Below are 25,175 nucleotides of genomic sequence, written 5' to 3' on the forward strand. Positions count from 1 at the left end.
AGTAGTGACTGGGCTCTGCTATTCCATGGTATATATATATATAGGGAGGCAGTGGTAGTAGTGACTGAGCTCTGCTACACCATGGTATATATATATATATATATATATATATATATATATATATATATATATATATATATATATATATATATATATAACATGGCGGAGTAGATGGGGCTTTGTCTCTCTGCTTGTATGTAGTCACTGCTGACGTCCATCACAGCGTCTGACCCGAGCAGAGACGGCAGGAGCGGCCACTGATAACGCTGCTGCCACCTGTCACTACCAGCGGATTATGGTAAATAAATACAGTCACTTCCGGAGGATGAGCCGTTGTACTTCCGGCGCGGCGCTGTTTTCTGCAGGCACTTCCTCTTTATGAGCCGTAAAACTTCCGGTACGCTGCGTTCCATAGTGACGCTTACTTCCCGAGCGCCGCGTTCCAAGGAGTTAATTCCTTTTTTTTTTTTTTTTTTTTTTTTTTTTTGTGTTGCGTTCCATATTGAATAATATTTCCGGCGCTCTGCGTTTCATACTGACGGCCGTTTCCGGTCTCAGCTCTGAAGGGGTGGAGCTTTTCAGGCCCCGCTCGGCTTCCGTACTTTTGATGTGGCCTCAGCTCTTCCACGTCACTGAGAGACTGAGCTGTTCTGACATCCGGGCAGAGAGCAGGTAACGTCCCCGGGAGTCCCGGACCGTCCTGGGCCCCTCTGGTATCTCTACACACCCGGTGTGTGTGGCCCCGCCGCCTCCTTCTTTCTCTATGGAGTCTCCCCTATTCTCTGTATGTCCGGTATCGGTGAGCTTGTGGCTCCTTGTACACCAGGTATATGTACAGGTGCACGCTATGTGAGGCTCCTAGACTGATGGCGGCCGGTCAGTAATATGGGGGAGGGCGGTCAGTAATACGGAGGAGGGCGGTCAGTAATACGGGGGGAGGGCGGTCAGTAATACGGGGGGAGGGCGGTCAGTAATACGGGGGGAGGGCGGTCAGTAATACGGGGGAGGGCGGTCAGTAATACGGGGGGAGGGCGGTCAGTAATACGGAGGGAGGGCGGTCAGTAATACAGGGGGAGGGCGGTCAGTAATACGGGGGAGGGCGGTCAGTAATACGGGGGAGGGCGGTCAGTAATACAGGGGGAGGGCGGTCAGTAATACGGGGGAGGGCGGTCAGTAATACGGGGGAGGGCGGTCAGTAATACGGAGGGAGGGCGGTCAGTAATACGGAGGGAGGGCGGTCAGTAATACGGGGGGAGGGCGGTCAGTAATACGGAGGGAGGGCGGTCAGTAATACGGAGGGAGGGCGGTCAGTAATACGGAGGGAGGGCGGTCAGTAATACGGAGGGAGGGCGGTCAGTAATACGGAGGGAGGGCGGTCAGTAATACGGAGGGAGGGCGGTCAGTAATACGGAGGGAGGGCGGTCAGTAATACGGAGGGAGGGCGGTCAGTAATACGGAGGGAGGGCGGTCAGTAATACGGAGGGAGGGCGGTCAGTAATACGGGGGGAGGAGCGGTGCGATGGCGGCCGGTCAGTAATACGGGGGGAGGAGCGGTGCGATGGCGGCCGGTCAGTAATACGGGGGGAGGAGCGGTGCGATGGCGGCCGGTCAGTAATACGGAGGGAGGGCGGTGCGATGGCGGCCGGTCAGTAATACGGGGGGAGGAGCGGTGCGATGGCGGACGGTCAGTAATACGGGGGGAGGAGCGGTGCGATGGCGGCCGGTCAGTAATACGGGGGGAGGAGCGGTGCGATGGCGGCCGGTCAGTAATACGGGGGGAGGAGCGGTGCGATGGCGGCCGGTCAGTAATACGGGGGGAGGAGCGGTGCGATGGCGGCCGGTCAGTAATATGGGGGGAAGGAGGTGCGATGGCGGCCGGTCAGTAATACGGGGGGAGGAGCGGTGCGATGGCGGCCGGTCAGTAATATGGGGGGAGGGAGGTGCGATGGCGGCTGGTCACTAATATGGGGGAGGGCGGTGTAATGGCGGCCGGTCACTAAGTGTCAGTAACATGGGTGGGGGAGAATACTATAATGGCGGTCGCTGGCGGTAACCGGTCAGTAATGTGGGGGGGGGGAGGAGCTTTGTTTTCTCGAAGCTTTGTTCCTGGTCATGTGATGGGTCGTTCCTTGGAGGAAGCATTGGTGGTGTTGCACAGAAAGTCGCCGTTAAAGGGGTACTCCACTCACACACAACTTCTGATATGTTGCTGCCCATGGTGAGACTAACAATTCCTTCCATACTTATCTATTCAGTCTCCTTCCCCCAGTTCTCAGCTGCTGCTTTCTGCTGAAGACACAAAAATCTGTGTGCGCTTTTCTCTGTCTCCCCCTCCTCACCCCTCCCTTCTGAGATGGCTGATGTTAACACGTCCCTGGCTGGCTGTATCTGCAACATTGTAGCTTCTCTGTAATCTTCGATGACTGTGATGTAATCGCTGCCAGTCTTCTCTTATTTACCATTTATTTTTGTTCTCCAGGTCCAGAACCTGCCGGAAGTTTTACCGTATATCTGAGATTGTCCGTGCCGTGCCGGAGCCATGACGGCCGCAGAGAACGTGTGCTACACACTCATCAACGTCCCCATGGACTCGGAGCCTCCGTCAGAGATCACGCTGAAAGCTGACCTAGGTGAGGAGCCATCCTGTGACCTCGGGACGGCAAGGGGAGCTTGTCAGGCTGCCTGCTCTTCATCCCACGGATGGGTCGGTGGTAGGCGGAGCCCCAGCTGCTAATGGGAGGAGCTTCTGCTGTAGACAGCCCCCAAGGATCAGCCCTGGGCAGACGCCATTGGTTTTATAGCCCTGATATCTTTCCCTTCCTCGAGCATTAATGGTGAACTACAAGAACCAGGAATCAATGCAGGGACTGGTCATGGAAGGTTGGAGCTCTGGGGGAGGGGGGTGCGTACTCTGGGGCCCCCAGTGATGTCACAGTAAGGGAAAGGAGCCTGTCTGAGCAACATACGTGTAGGAGGAGTCACTGAGGGGGTGGAGTCAGTCACTAGATAATAGGGACAGTAGGTGGAGCCACTGAGAGGGTGGAGTCAGTCTCTGGGTAATGGAGACAGTGGGAGGAGCCAGTGAGGGTGGAGTCAGTCTGTTAGATTGTCTGTCTTTCTGACTCCTCCCCCTTGTACCATGACCTCGTGCAGAGAAGGGTGACGTGAAGTCCAAGACGGAGGCTCTGAAGAAGGTGATCATCATGATCCTGAATGGGGAGAAGCTGCCCGGCCTCCTGATGACCATCATCCGCTTTGTGCTGCCGCTGCAGGATCACACCATCAAGAAGCTGCTGCTCGTCTTCTGGGAGATCGTCCCCAAGACCACGCCGGACGGCAAGCTGCTGCAGGAGATGATCCTGGTGTGCGACGCCTACAGGAAGGTGAGCGGGGGAGGGGGGGGTCACCCGAGGAGCCCTGGGGGTAGGGGTAACTGTGTGAGGAGCCCTGGGGGAGGGGGGGGGGGTCACCCAAGGAGCCCTGGGGGGAGGGGTAACTGTATGAGGAGCCCTGGGGGGAGGGGTAACTGTGTGAGGAGCCCTGTGGGAGGGGGGGGTCACCCAAGGAGCCCTGGGGGGAGGGGTAACTGTGTGAGGAGCCCTGTGGGAGGGGGGGGGGGGGTCACCCGAGGAGCCCTGGGGGTAGGGGTAACTGTATGAGGAGCCCTGGGGGGAGGGGTAACTGTGTGAGGAGCCCTGGGGGAGGGGGGGGGTCACCCGAGGAGCCCTGGGGGTAGGGGTAACTGTATGAGGAGCCCTGGGGGGAGGGCTAACTGTGTGAGGAGCCCTGGGGGAGGGGGGGGGTCACCCGAGGAGCCCTGGGGGAGGGAGGGGGTCTGTGTGAGGAGCCCTGGGGGAGGGAGGGGGTCTGTGTGAGGAGCCCAGGGGGAGGGGGGGGGTCTGTGTGAGGAGCCCAGGGGGAGGGGGGGGGGATCTGTGTGAGGAGCCCAGGGGGAGGGGGGGGGGGGGGATCTGTGTGAGGAGCCCTGGGGGAGGGGGGGGATCTGTGTGAGGAGCCCTGGGGGAGGGGGGGGATCTGTGGGGGGGGGGGGATCTGTGTGAGGAGCCCTGGGGAGGGGGGGGGGATCTGTGTGAGGAGCCCTGGGGGAGGGGGGGGGATCTGTGTGAGGAGCCCTGGGGGAGGGGGGGGGATCTGTGTGAGGAGCCCTGGGGGAGGGGGGGGGGGATCTGTGTGAGGAGCCCAGGGGGAGGGGGAACTGTATGAGGAGCCCTGGGGGGAGGGGGGGATCTGTGTGAGGAGCCCTGGGGGAGGGGGGGGGGATCTGTGTGAGGAGCCCTGGGGGAGGGGGGGGGATCTGTGTGAGGAGCCCTGGGGGAGGGGGAGGGGGAGGGGGGGGATCTGTGTGAGGAGCCCTGGGGGAGGGGGGGGATCTGTGTGAGGAGCCCTGGGGGAGGGGGGGGATCTGTGTGAGGAGCCCTGGGGGAGGGGGGGGATCTGTGTGAGGAGCCCTGGGGGAGGGGGGGGGGATCGTGTGAGGAGCCCGGGGGGGGGGGGGGAGGCGGTGTCACCATGTGAGGAGCCCGGGGGGGGGGGGGAGGCGGTGTCACCATGTGAGGAGCCCGGGGGGGGAGGCGGTGTCACCATGTGAGGAGCCCGGGGGGGGGGGGGGGGGGGAGGCGGTGTCACCATGTGAGGAGCCCGGGGGGGGGGAGGCGGGTGTCACCATGTGAGGAGCCCGGGGGGGGAGGCGGTGTCACCATGTGAGGAGCCCGGGGGGGGGGAGGCGGTGTCACCATGTGAGGAGCCCGGGGGGGGGGGAGGCGGTGTCACCATGTGAGGAGCCCGGGGGGGGGAGGCGGTGTCACCATGTGAGGAGCCCGGGGGGGGGGAGGCGGTGTCACCATGTGAGGAGCCCTGGGGGGGAGGCGGTGTCACCATGTGAGGAGCCCTGGGGGGGAGGGTTACCAGTGTGAGAAGTGTCACTGTGCCAGGAGGCCGGGGGGGCTGTACTATATATATGTGTGTGTGGGGGGGGGTAACTATGTCATAAGCCGGGTCATGGGCTGTACTGTGGGGTGGGACGTTGGTTGTCACTCAGCTTTCCCAGGTACAGCTGCATGGATTCCACATGGATCACTCAGGCCTCTGTACGTTTTCCCATCAGGATCTGCAGCATCCAAACGAGTTTATCCGGGGATCTACGCTGCGCTTCCTCTGTAAGCTGAAGGAGGCCGAGCTCCTGGAGCCCCTGATGCCGGCCATCCGAGCCTGCCTGGAGCATCGCCACAGCTACGTGCGGAGGAACGCTGTGCTCGCCATATACACCATCTACAGGTCAGCACACTGTAATAACCCCTCAGCTGTAACCTCCGCTCAGTGCACAACACTGCTACACTGTAACAACCCCTCAGCTGTAACCTCCGCTCAGTGCACAACACTGCTACACTGTAACAACCCCTCAGCTGTGACCTCCGCTCAGTGCACAACACTGCTACACTGTAACAACCCCTCAGCTGTGACCTCCGCTCAGTGCACAACACTGCTACACTGTAACAACCCCTCAGCTGTGACCTCCGCTCAGTGCAGGACACTGCTACACTGTAACAACCCCTCAGCTGTGACCTCCGCTCAGTGCAGGACACTGCTACACTGTAACAACCCCTCAGCTGTGACCTCCGCTCAGTGCAGGACACTGCTACACTGTAACAACCCCTCAGCTGTGACCTCCGCTCAGTGCACGACACTGCTACACTGTAACAACCCCTCAGCTGTGACCTCCGCTCAGTGCACAACACTGCTACACTGTAACAACCCCTCAGCTGTGACCTCCGCTCAGTGCACAACACTGCTACACTGTAACAACCCCTCAGCTGTGACCTCCGCTCAGTGCACAACACTGCTACACTGTAACAACCCCTCAGCTGTGACCTCCGCTCAGTGCACAAACACTGCTACACTGTAACAACCCCTCAGCTGTGACCTCCGCTCAGTGCACAATACTGCTACACTGTAACAACCCCTCAGCTGTGACCTCCGCTCAGTGCACAACACTGCTACACTGTAACAACCCCTCAGCTGTGACCTCCGCTCAGTGCACAATACTGCTACACTGTAACAACCCCTCAGCTGTAACCTCCGCTCAGTGCACAATACTGCTACACTGTAACAACCCCTCAGCTGTAACCTCCGCTCAGTGCACAATACTGCTACACTGTAACAACCCCTCAGCTGTAACCTCCGCTCAGTGCACAAAACTGCTACACCGTAACAACCCCTCAGCTGTGACCTCCGCTCAGTGCACAACACTGCTACACTGTAACAACCCCTCAGCTGTGACCTCCGCTCAGTGCACAACACTGCTACACTGTGACAACCCCTCAGCTGTGACCTCCGCTCAGTGCACAACACTGCTACACTGTGACAACCCCTCAGCTGTGACCTCCGCTCAGTGCACAACACTGCTACACTGTGACAACCCCTCAGCTGTGACCTCCGCTCAGTGCACAACACTGCTACACTGTAACAACCCCTCAGCTGTGACCTCCGCTCAGTGCACAACACTGCTACACTGTAACAACCCCTCAGCTGTGACCTCCGCTCAGTGCAGGACACTGCTACACTGTAACAACCCCTCAGCTGTGACCTCCGCTCAGTGCACGACACTGCTACACTGTAACAACCCCTCAGCTGTGACCTCCGCTCAGTGCACAACACTGCTACACTGTAACAACCCCTCAGCTGTGACCTCCGCTCAGTGCACAACACTGCTACACTGTAACAACCCCTCAGCTGTGACCTCCGCTCAGTGCAGGACACTGCTACACTGTAACAACCCCTCAGCTGTGACCTCCGCTCAGTGCAGGACACTGCTACACTGTAACAACCCCTCAGCTGTGACCTCCGCTCAGTGCAGGACACTGCTACACTGTAACAACCCCTCAGCTGTGACCTCCGCTCAGTGCACGACACTGCTACACTGTAACAACCCCTCAGCTGTGACCTCCGCTCAGTGCACGACACTGCTACACTGTAACAACCCCTCAGCTGTGACCTCCGCTCAGTGCACGACACTGCTACACTGTAACAACCCCTCAGCTGTGACCTCCGCTCAGTGCACAATACTGCTACACTGTAACAACCCCTCAGCTGTGACCTCCGCTCAGTGCACAACACTGCTACACTGTAACAACCCCTCAGCTGTGACCTCCGCTCAGTGCACAACACTGCTACACTGTAACAACCCCTCAGCTGTGACCTCCGCTCAGTGCACAATACTGCTACACTGTAACAACCCCTCAGCTGTGACCTCCGCTCAGTGCACAACACTGCTACACTGTAACAACCCCTCAGCTGTGACCTCCGCTCAGTGCACAATACTGCTACACTGTAACAACCCCTCAGCTGTAACCTCCGCTCAGTGCACAATACTGCTACACTGTAACAACCCCTCAGCTGTAACCTCCGCTCAGTGCACAATACTGCTACACCGTAACAACCCCTCAGCTGTGACCTCCGCTCAGTGCACAACACTGCTACACTGTAACAACCCCTCAGCTGTGACCTCCGCTCAGTGCACAACACTGCTACACTGTGACAACCCCTCAGCTGTGACCTCCGCTCAGTGCACAACACTGCTACACTGTGACAACCCCTCAGCTGTGACCTCCGCTCAGTGCACAACACTGCTACACTGTGACAACCCCTCAGCTGTGACCTCCGCTCAGTGCACAACACTGCTACACTGTGACAACCCCTCAGCTGTGACCTCCGCTCAGTGCAGGACACTGCTACACTGTAACAACCCCTCAGCTGTGACCTCCGCTCAGTGCAGGACACTGCTACACTGTAACAACCCCTCAGCTGTGACCTCCACTCAGTGCACGACACTGCTACACTGTAACAACCCCTCAGCTGTGACCTCCGCTCAGTGCACAACACTGCTACACTGTAACAACCCCTCAGCTGTGACCTCCGCTCAGTGCAGAACACTGCTACACTGTAACAACCCCTCAGCTGTGACCTCCGCTCAGTGCACAATACTGCTACACTGTAACAACCCCTCAGCTGTAACCTCCGCTCAGTGCACAATACTGCTACACTGTAACAACCCCTCAGCTGTAACCTCCGCTCAGTGCACAACACTGCTACACTGTAACAACCCCTCAGCTGTGACCTCCGCTCAGTGCAGGCAGTGATGGCCGCTTTCTGTCAGTGTGGCGCCCTCCCAGCTTTATACAGTAATGGTATATGTGTGGTTGCACAGCTGCAGCTTTGTTACTTTATCATAATCTTCTTTTATCTATAGAAACTTTGAGCATCTGATCCCGGACGCCCCGGAGCTGATCCACGACTTCCTGGTGAACGAGAAGGACGCCAGCTGCAAGAGGAACGCCTTCATGATGCTGATCCACGCCGACCAGGTACCATGCCCATGTGACTGACCGCCCTCATCTGCGGGCCGCTACACCTGACCCCTCCCATCCCCATCGGGGGGCCGCTACACCTGACCCCCCTCCCCATCGGGGGGCCGCTACACCTGACCCCCTCCCCATCGGGGGGCCGCTACACCTGACCCCCCCCCCCTCCCCATCAGGGGGCCGCTACACCTGACCCCCCTCCCCATCGGGGGGCCGCTACACCTGACCCCCCTTCCCATCGGGGGGCCGCTACACCTGACCCCCTTCCCATCGGGGGGCCGCTACACCTGACCCCCCTCCCCATCCGGCAGGATGGTCGTGTACAGCCACACAATGTCCCTATGATAACTCTGACTGTCCTTGGGATGTTGTAGAGATGGGGGTCATTCTCTGTGTTTCAGGACCGGGCTCTGGATTATCTCAGCACCTGCATCGATCAGGTCCACACCTTCGGGGACATCCTGCAGCTGGTCATCGTGGAGCTCATATACAAGGTGCGTGCTGACCACCACTGCCATTGTTTGGCCTCTTAAAGGGCCAGTACACAAATAAAAGGTTTAAAGAGGTAAGGCCTGCAGAAATAGTGCAACCGTGTGTGTGTGTCCGGCAGGTGTGTCACGCCAACCCCTCGGAGAGAGCCCGCTTCATCCGCTGCATCTACAACCTGCTGCAGTCATCCAGCCCAGCCGTGAAGTATGAGGCGGCCGGGACCCTCGTCACCCTGTCCAGTGCTCCCACCGCCATCAAGGTGCTTATAGTATAGGAGGAGGGATGCGGTGTTGTAAGTACGCCGGGGTGTTGTGGTCTGGTACGCCGGGGTGTTGGGGGAGTGCAGTGTTGTGGTCTGGTATGGCGGGGTGTTGGGGGAGCGCAGAGTGTTGTGGTCTGGTACGCCGGGGTGTTGGGGGAGTGCAGAGTGTTGTGGTCTGGTACGCCGGGGTGTTGGGGGAGCGCAGAGTGTTGTGGTCTGGTACGCCGGGGTGTTGGGGGAGCGCAGAGTGTTGTGGTCTGGTATGGCGGGGTGTTGGGGGAGCGCAGTGTTGTGGTCTGGTACGCCGGGGTGTTGGGGGTGCGCAGAGTGTTGTGGTCTGGTATGGCGGGGTGTTGGGGGAGTGCAGTGTTGTGGTCTGGTATGGTGGGGTGTTGGGGGAGTGCAGAGTGTTGTGGTCTGGTATGGCGGGGTGTTGGGGGAGTGCAGTGTTGTGGTCTGGTACTCCGGGGTGTTGGGGGAGCGCAGTGTTGTGGTCTGGTATGGCGGGGTGTTGGGGGAGCGCAGAGTGTTGTGGTCTGGTATGGCGGGGTGTTGGGGGAGCGCAGTGTTGTGGTCTGGTATGGCGGGGTGTTGGGGGAGCGCAGAGTGTTGTGGTCTGGTATGGTGGGGTGTTGGGGGAGCGCAGTGTTGTGGTCTGGTACGCCGGGGTGTTGGGGGAGCGCAGTGTTGTGGTCTGGTACGCCGGGGTGTTGGGGGAGCGCAGAGTGTTGTGGTCTGGTATGGCGGGGTGTTGGGGGAGCGCAGTGTTGTGGTCTGGTACGCCGGGGTGTTGGGGGTGCGCAGAGTGTTGTGGTCTGGTATGGCGGGGTGTTGGGGGAGTGCAGTGTTGTGGTCTGGTATGGTGGGGTGTTGGGGGAGCGCAGTGTTGTGGTCTGGTATGGCGGGGTGTTGGGGGAGCGCAGTGTTGTGGTCTGGTACGCCGGGGTGTTGGGGGAGTGCAGTGTTGTGGTCTGGTACGCCGGGGTGTTGGGGGAGCGCAGTGTTGTGGTCTGGTACGCCGGGGTGTTGGGGGAGCGCAGTGTTGTGGTCTGGTACGCCGGGGTGTTGGGGGAGTGCAGAGTGTTGTGGTCTGGTACGCCGGGGTGTTGGGGGAGCGCAGTGTTGTGGTCTGGTACGCCGGGGTGTTGGGGGAGCGCAGAGTGTTGTGGTCTGGTATGGTGGGGTGTTGGGGGAGCGCAGTGTTGTGGTCTGGTACGCCGGGGTGTTGGGGGAGCGCAGTGTTGTGGTCTGGTATGGTGGGGTGTTGGGGGAGCGCAGAGTGTTGTGGTCTGGTACGCCGGGGTGTTGGGGGAGCGCAGTGTTGTGGTCTGGTATGGCAGGGTGTTGGGGGAGCGCAGAGTATTGTGGTCTGGTATGGTGGGGTGTTGGGGGAGCGCAGTGTTGTGGTCTGGTACGCCGGGGTGTTGGGGGAGCGCAGTGTTGTGGTCTGGTACGCCGGGGTGTTGGGGGAGCGCAGTGTTGTGGTCTGGTACGCCGGGGGGTTGGGGGAGTGCAGTGTTGTGGTCTGGTATGGCGGGGTGTTGGGGGAGAGCAGAGTGTTGTGGTCTGGTACGCCGGGGTGTTGGGGGAGCGCAGTGTTGTGGTCTGGTACTCCGGGGTGTTGGGGGAGTGCAGAGTGTTGTGGTCTGGTATGGTGGGGTGTTGGGGGAGCGCAGTGTTGTGGTCTGGTACGCCGGGGTGTTGGGGGAGCGCAGTGTTGTGGTCTGGTACGCCGGGGTGTTGTGGTCTGGTATGATGGGGTGTTGGGGGAGCGCAGAGTGTTGTGGTCTGGTATGGTGGGGTGTTGGGGGAGCGCAGAGTGTTGTGGTCTGGTACGCCGGGGTGTTGGGGGAGCGCAGTGTTGTGGTCTGGTATGGTGGGGTGTTGGGGGAGCGCAGAGTGTTGTGGTCTGGTATGGCGGGGTGTTGGGGGAGCGCAGTGTTGTGGTCTGGTACTCCGGGGTGTTGGGGGAGCGCAGAGTGTTGTGGTCTGGTACGCCGGGGTGTTGGGGGAGCGCAGTGTTGTGGTCTGGTAAGTGTGTGTGGGGGGCCCTCTAGCGGGGGTCCAGCCGCCCCCCGTTCCTTCCCTCACGTTCTTCTCTCTCGGCCTCCAGGCTGCGGCTCAGTGCTACATCGATCTGATCATTAAGGAAAGCGACAACAATGTGAAGCTGATCGTCCTGGACCGTCTGATAGAGCTGAAGGATCACCCGTCCCACGAGCGCGTCCTGCAGGTGGGTCCTCTGCCGCCGCCGCCGTACATTATACTCCGCCCACCTCCCCATCGACTTGTTTCCTTTCTCTGCTCTCTGATTGTTTCATCACCGGCCGTAATGAGTTATATGCTGCAGACTAGGCGTACATGGTATATATACTATATACTGCAGGCTAGGTATATATGGTATATATTATATGCTGCAGACTAGGTATATATGGTGTGTGTGTGTGTGTGTGTGTGTGTGTGTGTATATATATATATATATATATATATATATATATATATATATATATATATATATATATATATATTAATATCTCCTAGCCTGCAGTATATAATATATATACCATATACACCTAACTTGCAGTATATAATATATACCTAGCCTGCAGTTATTTATATTTATATATATATATAATATAAATAAATAAATACTGCAGGCTAGGTATAATATACTGCAAGTTAGGTGTATATGGAATATATATTATATACTGCAGGTTATATATATATATAATATTGCAGGTTAGGTATATATGGTATATATTATACGCTCATATATCTATCACCTTCTCCCTCGGTTACCCCAGGATCTGGTCATGGACATCCTGAGGGTCCTCGGTACCCCCGACCTTGAGGTGCGTAAGAAGACGCTGCAGCTGGCGCTGGACCTGGTGTCATCCAGAAATGTGGAGGAGGTGAGACCTGGAGGGGGTGTATATGTGTGCATATAGGGGGGTCTGTAGAGTGTGTGGGGAGGGTCTTTAGTGTGCAAGTCAGGGGTCTATGGCGTGTGTGTGTGGGGGCCGGCTCTGTAGCTGTGTGTGTGTGTGGGGGGGGGGCTCTGTAGCTGTGTGTGTGTGTGTGGGGGGGGGGGCTCTGTAGCTGTGTGTGTGGGGGCCGGCTCTGTAGCTGTGTGTGTGTGTGTGTGTGTGTGTGGGGGCCGGCTCTGTAGCTGTGTGTGTGTGTGTGGGGGCCGGCTCTGTAGCTGTGTGTGTGTGTGTGTGTGTGGGGGCAGGCTCTGTAGCTGTGTGTGTGTGTGTGTGTGTGTGTGTGTGTGTGGGGGCAGGCTCTGTAGCTGTGTGTGTGTGTGTGTGTGTGTGTGTGGGGGCCGGCTCTGTAGCTGTGTGTGTGTGTGTGTGTGTGTGTGTGTGTGGGGGCCGGCTCTGTAGCTGTGTGTGTGTGTGTGTGGGGGCCGGCTCTGTAGCTGTGTGTGTGTGTGTGTGTGGGGGCCGGCTCTGTAGCTGTGTGTGTGTGTGTGTGTGTGGGGGCCGGCTCTGTAGCTGTGTGTGTGTGTGTGTGGGGGGGGCTCTGTAGCTGTGTGTGTGTGTGTGGGGGGGGGGGGGCTCTGTAGCTGTGTGTGTGTGTGTGGGGGCCGGCTCTGTAGCTGTGTGTGTGTGTGTGGGGGCCGGCTCTGTAGCTGTGTGTGTGTGTGTGTGGGGGCCGGCTCTGTAGCTGTGTGTGTGGGGGCCGGCTCTGTAGCTGTGTGTGTGTGTGTGTGGGGGCCGGCTCTGTAGCTGTGTGTGTGTGGGGGCCGGCTCTGTAGCTGTGTGTGTGTGTGTGGGGGCCGGCTCTGTAGCTGTGTGTGTGTGTGTGGGGGCCGGCTCTGTAGCTGTGTGTGTGTGGGGGCCGGCTCTGTAGCTGTGTGTGTGTGTGTGTGGGGGCCGGCTCTGTAGCTGTGTGTGTGTGTGTGTGTGGGGGCCGGCTCTGTAGCTGTGTGTGTGTGTGTGTGTGGGGGCCGGCTCTGTAGCTGTGTGTGTGGGGGCCGGCTCTGTAGCTGTGTGTGTGTGGGGGCCGGCTCTGTAGCTGTGTGTGTGTGTGTGGGGGCCGGCTCTGTAGCTGTGTGTGTGTGTGTGTGTGGGGGCCGGCTCTGTAGCTGTGTGTGTGTGTGTGGGGGCCGGCTCTGTAGCTGTGTGTGTGTGTGTGGGGGCCGGCTCTGTAGCGCTGTGTGTGTGTGTGTGTGTGTGTGTGTGTGTGTGGGGGGGGGTCTGTAGCTGTGTGTGTGTGTGTGGGGGGGGGGGGTCTGTAGCTGTGTGTGTGGGGGGGGGGGGGGTCTGTAGCTGTGTGTGTGGGGGGGGGGGGGGGGTCTGTAGCTTAGTGTGCAGGTGGGGGGTCCGTAGCTGACAGTCTGTCCTCTTGTGGCAGCTGGTGATTGTCCTAAAGAAGGAAGTCATAAAGACCAACAATGTGACGGAGCACGAGGACACAGACAAGTACCGGCAGCTCCTGGTCCGCACCCTGCACTCCTGCAGCGTCCGCTTCCCAGACATGGCCGCCAACGTCATCCCTGTGGTATGTGCTGCTTAAAGGGGAACTCCTCTCATCCGCAATGACTGTGGATGTGACCCCCACTTTCATAATGTGTGATACCGCTGTCTCCTGTGTGTATGTGTATATAGTATATATATATAACCATGTGACCCCTGTGTCCGTAGCTGATGGAGTTCCTGAGTGACAGCAATGAAGCTGCGGCCGCAGACGTCCTGGAGTTTGTGCGGGAGGCCGTGCAGCGGTTTGATAACCTGAGGACGCTGATCGTGGAGAAGATGCTGGAAGTTTTCCATGCGATCAAATCTGTGAAGTGAGTAACAAAGTCCTCAGTGATCAGTGACCGATCCCGAGGAGGCGTCTGTGTGGCCGTCCCCACTAGTCACCAGGAAGGTGGGGGGGGGTCCAGAGTCATCTCTGTGGTCATGGGTGGTGGGGGGGCATGGCGCCATCTTTGTGGCAACGCATGCATTGTGATGCCTCTGGTTCTGCAGGATATATCGCGGAGCGCTGTGGATTCTGGGTGAATATTGCAGCACAAAGGATGATATCCAAAGCGTGATGACAGAAGTGCGACGCTCCCTGGGAGAGGTGAGAGGGGGGCGCCTCATAGATAGAGGTGGTGGTGAGGGGGATGGTGATGGTGGTGGTATGATGGTGGTGAGGGGGGGGGATGATGGTGGTGGTTAGGTATATGATGATGGTGGTGGTGGTGAGGGGGGATGATGGTGGTGGTGGTGGTGACTGGGGGGGTTGATAGTGGAGATGGTGGGGGTGGGGGGGGTGGATGATGATGTTGATGTCATCGTCACTGCCTTCTCTCTCTCCTCCAGGTTCCCATTGTAGAGACAGAAATTAAGAAGGAGTCAGGGGAAATGAAGGGGGAGGAGGAGGTGATGGTCGGCCCCTCCCAGAAGCTGGTGACAGAAATGGGCACATATGCCACCCAGAGCGCCCTCAGCAGCTCCCGGCCCACCAAGAAAGAGGAAGAGAGGTGAGCACCCTCATATACTCAATCACCTCCAGAGCTGTATTCACACTTCTGCTCTCTATCTATGATGACTGCACGGGCAGATATACAGTGTCACACTCCAGAGCTGCGCTCATTGTTCCGGTGGCTGTTATTTGAGGTCATAAACTGTGCTGTCTCTTGCAGGCCGCCTCTCCGGGGATTTCTGCTGGACGGAGATTTCTTTGTCGCCGCTTCTCTCGCCACCACCCTGACCAAGATCGCGCTGCGCTACGTGGCCCTGGTCCCGGATAAGAAGAAACAGAACGTGAGTACAAAATCCTCATTGTAGCTGTGGGTGTCCTCATGTACTGGGGGTGGTGGTGACCCCTGCTGGGACCGGGGGAGCCGGGAAGGGGTGATGGAGGGATGATAATGATGATGGGGGATGGAGGGAGGGGAGTTGGGGGAGGGTGATGGGGGGGGGGGAGGGTGGGTGATGGAGGGATGATGATGATGGGGGATGGAGGGAGGGGAGTTGGGGGAGGGTGATGGAGGGGATGAGGAGATGTGAAGCAGCTGATGGTGAGTCTCTTCTCTCCCCTCAGTCCTTTGTGGCGGAGTCCATGCTCCTCATGGCCACCATCCTGCACTTGGGCAAGTCCTCCCTCCCCAAGAAGCCGATCACAGACGACGACGTGGACCGCATCTCTCTGTGCCTGAAGGTTCTGTCTGAGTGCTCGCCGCTGATGAACGACATCTTCAACAAGGAGTGCCGCCTGTCCCTGTCCCACATGCTGTCCGCCAAGCTGGAGGAGGAGAAGCTCTCACAGAAGGTGACCCCCCCCCCCCCCAATATGGCCGCCTGGCAGGGGGGACCTGCCACTCTCCAGCTGTGACACAACTACAACTCCCATCATGCCTGGAGGGCGGAAGGTTCCCCATCCCTGCACCACATGATGTACGGCCCGGATACTGATCGCTGGTTTCTTTTCCTCGAGCAGAAAGAATCTGAGAAGCGAAACGTGACTGTTCAGGCCGACGACCACATCTCCTTCATGCAGCTGACCGCCAAGAGCGAGATGGCGTCCAAGGAAGATCAGTTCCAGCTAAGTCTCCTCGCTGCTATGGGCACAACCCAGAGGAAGGAGGCAGCTGATCCACTGGCATCCAAGCTGAACAAGGTATCATCCAGGAGGCGGGGCTTTGACTCCCTCTCTATACACAGGATATACAGGGGGCGGGGCTGTGACTACCTCTATATATACAGGGGGCGGGGCTGTGACTCCCTCTCTATACACAGGACATACAGGGGGAGGGGCTGTGACTCCCTCTCTATACACAGGATATACAGGGGGCGGGTCTGTGACTCCCTCTCTATACACAGGACATACAGGGGGCGGGGCTGTGACTCCCTCTCTATACACAGGATATACAGGGGGCGGGGCTGTGACTCCCTCTCTATACACAGGATATACAGGGGGCGGGGCTGTGACTACCTCTCTATACACAGGATATACAGGGGGCGGGGCTGTGACTACCTCTCTATACACAGGATATACAGGGGGCGGGGCTGTGACTACCTCTCTATACACAGGATATACAGGGGGCGGGGCTGTGACTACCTCTATATATACAGGGGGCGGGGCTGTGACTACCTCTCTATACACAGGACATACAGGGGGCGGGGCTGTGACTCCCTCTCTATACACAGGATATACAGGGGGCGGGGCTGTGACTCCCTCTCTATACACAGGACATACAGGGGGCGGGGCTGTGACTCCCTCTCTATACACAGGATATACAGGGGGCGGGACTGTGACTCCCTCTCTATACACAGGATATACAGGGGGCGGGGCTGTGACTACCACTCTATACACAGGATATACAGGGGGCGGGGCTGTGACTCCCTCTCTATACACAGGATATACAGGGGGCGGGTCTGTGACTACCTCTCTATACACATGATATACAGGGGGCGGAGCTGTGACTACCTCTCTATACAGAGGGTATGATATATACAGGCTGGGTGGATCTCATCACGTTGCTCTTCTCTCCGGTGCAGGTGACGCAGCTGACAGGGTTCTCGGATCCAGTATACGCTGAGGCCTATGTCCATGTGAACCAGTATGACATTGTGCTGGATGTGTTAGTCGTCAATCAGACCAGCGATACTCTGCAGAACTGCACCCTGGAGCTCGCCACCTTAGGTGAGTATCTGTAGTACCTCAGTGTAGACAGCAGGTGGCAGCAGTGTGCTCTCCTTATAGTGAATGAATCATGTGGTTTGCAGCGTCTGTTGGGAGGATCAGCAGTTGTCTCCATATACACTTGCTCTGCACATGTTGGGGGTGAAGATCCATATGATAAAGTTATACCCTCAGTATACACTGGGGTGCAGAGCTCTAGAATTTACCTTTTATCCTCAGTATACACTGGGGTGCAGAGCTCTAGAACGTTCTTGTATCCTTCGTATATGCCGGGGGTGCAGTGCTCTAGAACGTTCTTATATCCTCAGTATACACTGGGGTGCAGCGCTCTAGAACATTCTTATATCCTCAGTATATGCCGGGGGTGCAGTGCTCTAGGACGTTCTTGTATCCTTCGAATATGCCGGGGGGTGCATTGCTCTAGAACGTTCTTGTATTTTCAGTATACATCGGGGTGCAGAGTTCTAGAATCTTCTTGTATCCTTAGTATATGTCGGGGGGTGCAGAGCTCTAGTACCTTTTTTATATCCTCAGTATACGGCGGGGGTGCAGAGTTCTAGAATCTTACCTTTTATCCTCAGAATATGCCTGGGGTGCATCGCTCTAAAACGTTCTTGTATCCTTCGAATATGCCTGGAGTTCAGAGCTCTAGAACGTTCTTATATCCTCAGTATATGCCGGGGGGTGCATTGCTCTAGAACGTTCTTGTATTCTCAGTATACACCAGGGTGCAGAGTTCTAGAATCTTCTTGTATCCTTAGTATATGCCGGGGAATGCAGAGCTCTAGAACCTTTTTTATATCCTTAGTGTACACCGGGGGTGCAGAGCTCTAGAATCTTCTTATATCCTCAGTATACGTCAGGGGTGCAGAGCTCTAGAACATTCTTATACGTCTCAGTATACACCGGAGGTGCAGAGCTCTAGAATCTTCTTATATCCTCAGTATATGCCGGGGGTGCAAAAGCTCTAGAACATTCTTCTATCCTCAATATACAGCGGGGGTGCAGAGCTCTAGAACATTCTTTTATCCTCAGTATACGCCGGGCTGCAGAGCTCTAGAATCTTCTTATATCCTTAGTATATGCCGGGGGTGCAGAGCTGTAGAACGTTCTTATATCCTCAGTACACATCAGGAGTGCAGAGCTCTAGAACATTCTTCTATCCTCAATATACAGCGGGGGTGCAGAGCTCTAGGACGTTCTTGTATCCTTCGTATATGCAAGGGGTGCAGAGCTCTAGGACGTTCTTGTATCCTTCGTATATGCAAGGGGTGCAGTGCTCTAGAACATTCTTGTATCCTTCGTATATGCCAGGGGTGCAGTGCTCTAGAACTTTTTTTTATATCCTCAGTATACACTGGGGTGCAGAGCTCTAGAACATTCTTGTATCCTTCGTATATGCCGGGGAATGCAGAGCTCTAGAACCTTTTTTTATATCCTCAGTATACACTGGGGGTGCAGAGCTCTAGAATCTTATATCCTCAGTATACGTCAGGAGTGCAGAGCTCTAGAACATTCTTCTATCTTCAATATACAGCGGGGGTGCAGAGCTCTAGAACGTTCTTATATCCTCAGTATACGCCAGGGGTGGGGGCAGATCTCTAGAAGGTTCTCCTGACCGTCTCTTCTCCTCAGGGGATCTGAAGCTGGTAGAGAAGCCGTCTCCTCTCACTCTCGCTCCTCACGACTTTGCAAACATCAAAGCAAATGTGAAAGTCGCCTCAACAGAAAACGGGATAATATTCGGAAACATTGGTGAGTCCCTGGTGTGATACCCCGACCACAGGGGGCGCCACTAAGCGGCTGCAGTGTACTGTGTGTGTACAGGGTGGAACGTGCTGCAGATGGTCGCACCCTGTAACTCCCAGCCTTCTGTCTCCACAGTGTATGACGTGTCGGGCGCAGCCAGTGACCGCAACTGCGTGGTGCTCAGCGACATCCACATCGACATCATGGATTACATCCAGCCGGCCAGCTGCACCGACACAGAGTTCCGGCAGATGTGGGCCGAGTTCGAGTGGGAAAATAAGGTGAGTAGCGGTCATAAGTGAGGAGGGGGCGGCCATAGAGAGGAGGGAGGATGGGGAGGGGGCGGCCATAGAGAGGAGGGAGGATGGGGAGGGGGCGGCCATAGGGAGGAGGGAGGATGGGGAGGGGGCGGCCATAGAGAGGAGGGAGGATGGGAGGGGGCGGCCATAGGGAGGAGGGAGGATGGGGAGGGGGCGGCCATAGGGAGGAGGGAGGATGGGGAGGGGGCGGCCATAGAGAGGAGGGAGGATGGGGAGGGGGCGGCCATAGGGAGGATGGGGAGGGGGCGGCCATAGAGAGGATGGGGAGGGGGCGGCCATAGGGAGGATGGGGAGGGGGCGGCCATAGAGAGGATGGGGAGGGGGTGGCTATAGGGAGGAGGGAGGATGGGGAGGGGGCGGCCATAGAGAGGAGGGAGGATGGGGAGGGGGCGGCCATAGGGAGGATGGGGAGGGGGCGGCCATAGAGAGGATGGGGAGGGGGCGGCCATAGGGAGGAGGGAGGATGGGGAGGAGGCGGCCATAGGGAGGAGGGAGGATGGGGAGGGGGCGGCCATAGAGAGGAGGGAGGATGGGGAGGGGGCGGCCATAGGGAGGAGGGAGGATGGGGAGGGGGCGGCCATAGAGAGGAGGGAGGATGGGGAGGGGGCGGCCGTAGAGAAGATGGGGAGGGGGCGGCCATAGAGAGGATGGGGAGGGGGTGGCTATAGGGAGGAGGGAGGATGCGGACGGGGCGGCCATAGGGAGGAGGGAGGATAAGGAGGGGGCGGCCATAGAGAGGAGGGAGGATGGGGAGGGGGTGGCCATAGGGAGGAGGGAGGATGGGGAGGGGGTGGCTATAGGGAGGAGGGAGGATGGGGAGGGGGCGGCCATAGGGAGGAGGGAGGATGGGGCGGCCATAGAGAGGAGGGAGGATGAGAAGGGAGGATGGGGAGGAGGCGGCCATAGAGAGGAAGGAGGATGGGGCGGCCATAGGGAGGATGGGGAGGGGGTGGCCATGGAGAGGATGGGGAGCGGGCGGCCATAGGGAGGAAAAGGATGGGGAGGGGGCGGCCATAGAGAGGAGGGAGGATGGGGAGGAGGTGGCCGTAGAGAGGAGGGAGGATGGGGAGGGGGCGGCCGTAGAGAGGAGGGAGGATGGGGAGGGGGCGGCCGTAGAGAGGAGGGAGGATGGGGAGGGGGCGGCCGCTAGAGAGGAGGGAGGATGGGGAGGGGGCGGCCGTAGAGAGGAGGGAGGATGGGGAGGGGGCGGCCGTAGAGAGGAGGGAGGATGGGGAGGGGGCGGCCGTAGAGAGGAGGGAGGATGGGGAGGGGGCGGCCGTAGAGAGGAGGGAGGATGGGGAGGGGGCGGCCATCACTGATATATACTGCTCTGTATCCATCCAGGTCACTGTAAACACAAACATCATAGACCTGAACGAGTATCTGCAGCACATCCTGAAGTCCACAAACATGAAGTGTCTGACGCCAGAGAAGGTGAGTGCCTCTACTGATCCTGTACTGATCCTGAGTAACTGATCCTTTACTATACTCCAGAGCTGCACTCACTATTCTGCTGGTGTTAGGATATAACCTGTGACCTGTGTTCTCCCTCAGGCACTGTCTGGTTACTGCGGTTTCATGGCCGCCAATCTCTACGCCCGCTCCATATTCGGTGAGGACGCTCTCGCCAACGTCAGCATCGAGAAGCCGATCCACTTGGGCCCCGACGCTCCGGTCACTGGACACATACGCATCAGAGCCAAGAGCCAGGTGAGAGTTCTGTCTGGTGGTCGGAAGGGGGGCGGAGCGCTGGGCCCTACCCAGTGGTCGGGGGGGGGGGGGGGGGGGGGGGGGGGGGAGGGGGGTGGAGAGCTGGGCCCTTCCTGGTTGTCGGAGGGGGGGGGGGGCGGAGCGCTGGGCCCTTTCTGGTGTGCGGGGGCTGTGTAGAGCTGGGCCCTTCCTGATGGGGGGTGGGCGGAGCGCTGGGCCCTTTCTGGTGGGTGGGCGAAGCGCTGGGCTCTTCCTGGTGTGTGGGTGGGGGTGGGGCGGAGCGCTGGGCCCTTCCTGGTGGTAAGAGGGGGGGGGGGGTCGGATTGGGGCGGAGCACTGGGCCCTTCCTGGTGGTCGGGGGGGGGGGGGGCAGAGCTCTGGGCCCTTCCTGGTGGTCGGAGGGGGGGGGGGGGGGGGCGGAGCTTTGGGCCCTTCCTGGTGGTCGGGGGGGGGGGGGCGGCCGGAGCTTTGGGCCCTTCCTGGTGGTCGGAGGGGGGGGGGGGCGGCCGGAGCTTTGGGCCCTTCCTGGTGGTCAGAGGGGGGGGGGGGGGGCGGGCGGAGTACTGGTCCCTTCCTGGTGGTCGGAGGGGGGGCAGGCGGAGCACTGGGCCCTTCCTGGTGGTTGGGGGGGGGGCGGAGCACTGGGCCCTTCTTGGTGGTCGGATGGGGGGGGGCGGAGCGCTGGGCCCTTCCTGGTGTGGGGGGCGGAGCGCTGGGCCCTTCCTGGTGTAGGGGGCGGAGCGCTGGGCCCTTCCTGTTGTGCAGGGGCTGTGTAGAGCTGGGCTCTCCCTGGTGGGTGGGGGGGTGGGTGGGGGGGTGGGCGGAGCACTGGGCTCTTCCTGGTGGGCGGGGGCTGTGTAGAGCTGGGCTCTTCCTGGTGGGTGGGGGGCTGGCGGAGCACTGGGCTCTTCCTGGTGGGCGGGGACTGTGTAGAGCTGGGCCCTTCCTGGTGGGGGGTGGGCGGAGCACTGGGCTCTTCTGGTGGGTGGGGGGTGAGCGGAGCACTGGGCTGTTCCTGGTGGGTGGGGGGTGGGCGGAGCACTAGGCTCTTCCTGGTGGGGGGTGGGCGAAGCACTAGGCTCTTCCTGGTGTGTGTGGGGTGGGCGGAACACTGGGCTCTTCCTGGTGGGCAGGGCTGTGTAGAGCTGGGCCCTTCCTAGTGGGTGGGCGGAGCATTGGGCTCTTCCTGGTGGGTGGGGGGTTGGCGGAGCACTGGGCTCTTCTGGTGGGCGGGGACTGTGTAGAGCCGGGCCCTTCCTGGTGGGGGGTGGGCGGAGCACTGGGCTCTTCTGGTGGGTGGGGGGTGAGCGGAGCACTGGGCTCTTCCTGGTGGGTGGGGGGTGGGCGGAGCACTAGGCTCTTCCTGGTGGGGGGTGGGCGGAGCACTAGGCTCTTCCTGGTGTGTGTGGGGTGGGCGGAACACTGGGCTCTTCCTGGTGGGCAGGGCTGTGTAGAGCTGGGCCCTTCCTAGTGGGTGGGGGTGGGCGGAGCATTGGGCTCTTCCTGGTGGGTGGGCGGAGCATTGGGCTCTTCCTGGTGGGTGGGCGGAGCACTTGGCTCTTCCTGGTGGGCGGGGGCTCTGCTGAGCACCTAGTAATGTCTGCTCTTCTTCCTGCAGGGAATGGCTCTGAGTCTCGGGGACAAAATCAACCTGTCTCAGAAGAAGTCTACTGTATAGAGAAGCCCCTCCCCCTCCGTGTGCCGCATAGTCTAGGATCTGCAGCAGATAGCTGACCTCTGACCCTGGGATCCCGGGATGATGACATCATTTCCCCCGTTGTGCCGCTGTACCGTCATGGCCGCCCCTTATAATAAACGCCTCTTTTGATTATTCTGTCGCAGTTTCTTCCAGTGATTTAGCTGCCGATCTGTGTCTGGGAAAGTTTGGGGTTCTCCAGGCTTAGAGAACCATGGCCGCCCCTGTCCTCAGTTTGGGTGCGGTATTGCAGCATTGATGTGATTGCAGATGAATTGTAATACCGCACACAGCCTGAGGACGGGGAGAGGGCGCTGTTTCTGCAACCAAGTAGCCATACTTCTCTAATCGCTGATAATCCCTTTAAGTGGGTGGGACTCCTGTCCTGACTACCTGCTGTGCTGTGGCGGATGGCGGCCATATTGGCTATCGCTCAGAATTTTCAGCCAATGTCTCTTGTCCTGATGGTTTGTTACAATGTGTCAGTCCAGGATTGTCCAGACTGCTACATTGTAACTACCAGTAAGTGATGGCGTCATACTGTGGAGCAGCCAGCAGGGGGCGAATGTGAGGCCGCCATCTTATAATCTATCCTGGGTCTGGCCCGGTGTATATCACAGTGTGCAGGATGCATAGTCAGCTGTGTGCGCTGCTTCAGCTCTGCTGCATCCCTGATCACTCTGGATCTACTGCTGTACCCCAGAGCAATGGCCGGAGTGTCCGATCTTCGTCACCTCTTCCCCTGAATGTGATCTAATGAGTCTCCTGTCAGCGCCCACAGCAGCACAGAGTGTTTCAGGAGGCGACTACTAATTCCTGACTAGTGATAGAACATCCTCTGATCCTCTATCTGTTATCAGCCGTGGAGGATGGGTCACTGCAGTCTACTGCTCCCTGTTATCAGCCACAATCCTGTGAGAGCAAAGCCTGGCCCCTGCAGGGGAACCCCACCGACTAATGCATGAAGAGACAGACTGCACAAGAGTGACTGTAAGGAATAGAGTGCACCCACCTGGACCCCCAGCAGCAGGCATCACATCATAACCTATATCCACCAGCAGAATAGTGAGTGCAGCTCTGGAGTATAATACAGGATCAGTAATGTATGTACACAGTGACCCTACCAGCAGACTAGTGAGCGCAGCTCTGGAGTATAATACAGGATCAGTAATGTATGTACACAGTGACCCTACCAGCAGACTAGTGAGCGCAGCTCTGGAGTATAATACAGGATCAGTAATGTATGTACACAGTAACCCCCACCAGCAGAATAATGAGTGCAGCTCTGGGGTATAATACAGGATGTAATTTAGGATCAGTAATGTATGTACACAGTGACCCCACCAGCAGAATAATGAGTTCAGCTCTGGGGTATAATACAGGATGTAATTTAGGATCAGTAATGTATGTACACAGTGACCCCACCAGCAGAATAGTGAGTGCAGCTCTGTATTGCACCATCTGATCTGTCACATCCAGCACATGAGGGATTTATGTAACCTCATTCACAGTCCGTGAAGCTCAGAGCGACGCCATGACGTGAGGATAGTAACGTGCAGAGAAAGGATCGTGTCTTGTGAAATCTGCTGATACTTTTGAGAAATTGGGTAATACAGGAGGATAAGCCCCAAAGGTGGCTTCCCTGCCCACGACTGATCCTGGGCTCTGATTTGTGCTGCGTGCTGATCCTGGGCTCTGATCTGTGCTGCGTGCTGATCCTGGGCTCTGATCTGTGCTGATCCTGTGCTGTGGGTAATACAGGAGGCTACGCCACAAAGGTGCCTTCCCTGCCCACGACTGATCCTGGGCTCTGATTTGTGCTGCGTGCTGATCCTGGGCTCTGATCTGTGCTGCGTGCTGATCCTGGGCTCTGATCTGTGCTGATCCTGTGCTGTGGGTAATACAGGAGGATACGCCACAAAGGTGCCTTCCCTGCCCACGACTGATCCTGGGCTCTGATTTGTGCTGCGTGCTGATCCTGGGCTCTGATCTGTGCTGTGTGCTGATCTGCACTGATCCTGGGCTGTGCGCTGATCCTGTGCTGTGTGCTGATCCTGGGCTATGATCTGTGCTGTGTGCTGATCCTGGGCTCTGATCTGTGCTGCGTGCTGATCCTGTGCGGTGTGCTGATCCTGTATTATATCTAGAAGAGTAATCTATGTGGTCGCTCTTGTATCACCTTCCAGGCCTGACATCCACCATAGTAACATAACAATCAGATCCAACATGGCGTCCAGACTGATGGCTGAGCACACACAAGAGCCGGCTCTTACATTTATACATCAGATACATTATACATCGGATACTCGGTGCTCGGATACATTAGATACTCAATGCTCGGATATATCGGATATCTCAACCATAAGAGTTTTTGGGGAAAAAATTCCTAATGTTTGAATCATAATAACTGATCCAGATCGTGGCGAGAAGAAGATGATGAGACTGCCATCGCTGTTCCTGCAGTGTCCTCTGTGTCATCCCAGCTCTGCTTCATCATGTATCTGAGTCATGTGACCTTTTAGATTTAAAATGACATTCCCTCCCTATCAATCCCATGACTCATCAGCAGCGAGAGTCAGCACCATGTCAGCCTTCCGGAGGACAGTGCAATAATCCTATAGAGTCAGGAAGGCGGAGCTCTCATCACATGCATTGTCTGTAACTGTACTTGTCCTCCTATAATACTGGACAGGAGGTGTGATGATACAATGTTATTGCCTTGTACCACTATAATACTGCCCCCTATGAACAGGAGGTGTACCCCTATAATACTGCCCCCTATGGACAGGAGGTGTACCCCTATAATACTGCCCCCTATGGACAGGAGGTGTGATGATACAGTGTTATCGCCTTGTACCCCTATAATACTGCCCCCAATGGACAGGAGGTGTGATGATACTGCGATGCCCCAGGCCCCTAGGGGCCACTCC

General features: G+C 57.9%; 1 protein-coding gene across 1 annotated transcript; it reads left to right on the top strand.

Moving 5' to 3' along the window:
- The first annotated feature begins 559 nt into the window (after positions 1-559).
- On the top strand, positions 560-22,380 carry COPB1 (COPI coat complex subunit beta 1). The gene is made up of 22 exons (XM_069965009.1): positions 560-672; positions 2,480-2,630; positions 3,154-3,383; positions 5,126-5,295; positions 8,267-8,381; positions 8,780-8,872; positions 8,989-9,126; positions 11,243-11,362; positions 11,934-12,041; positions 13,489-13,635; positions 13,779-13,924; positions 14,106-14,202; positions 14,445-14,605; positions 14,768-14,888; positions 15,169-15,396; positions 15,565-15,744; positions 16,626-16,770; positions 18,406-18,525; positions 18,655-18,800; positions 20,184-20,273; positions 20,394-20,549; positions 22,168-22,380. The coding sequence occupies exons 2-22, from the start codon at positions 2,540-2,542 to the stop codon at positions 22,225-22,227; spliced, it is 2,862 nt and encodes a 953-aa protein (XP_069821110.1). The 5' UTR covers positions 560-672; positions 2,480-2,539; the 3' UTR covers positions 22,228-22,380.
- The last annotated feature ends 2,795 nt before the right edge of the window (positions 22,381-25,175 follow it).

The sequence above is a fragment of the Dendropsophus ebraccatus genome, chromosome 4 (genome assembly GCF_027789765.1).
Source record: "Dendropsophus ebraccatus isolate aDenEbr1 chromosome 4, aDenEbr1.pat, whole genome shotgun sequence".
Classification (NCBI taxonomy): domain Eukaryota; kingdom Metazoa; phylum Chordata; class Amphibia; order Anura; family Hylidae; genus Dendropsophus; species Dendropsophus ebraccatus.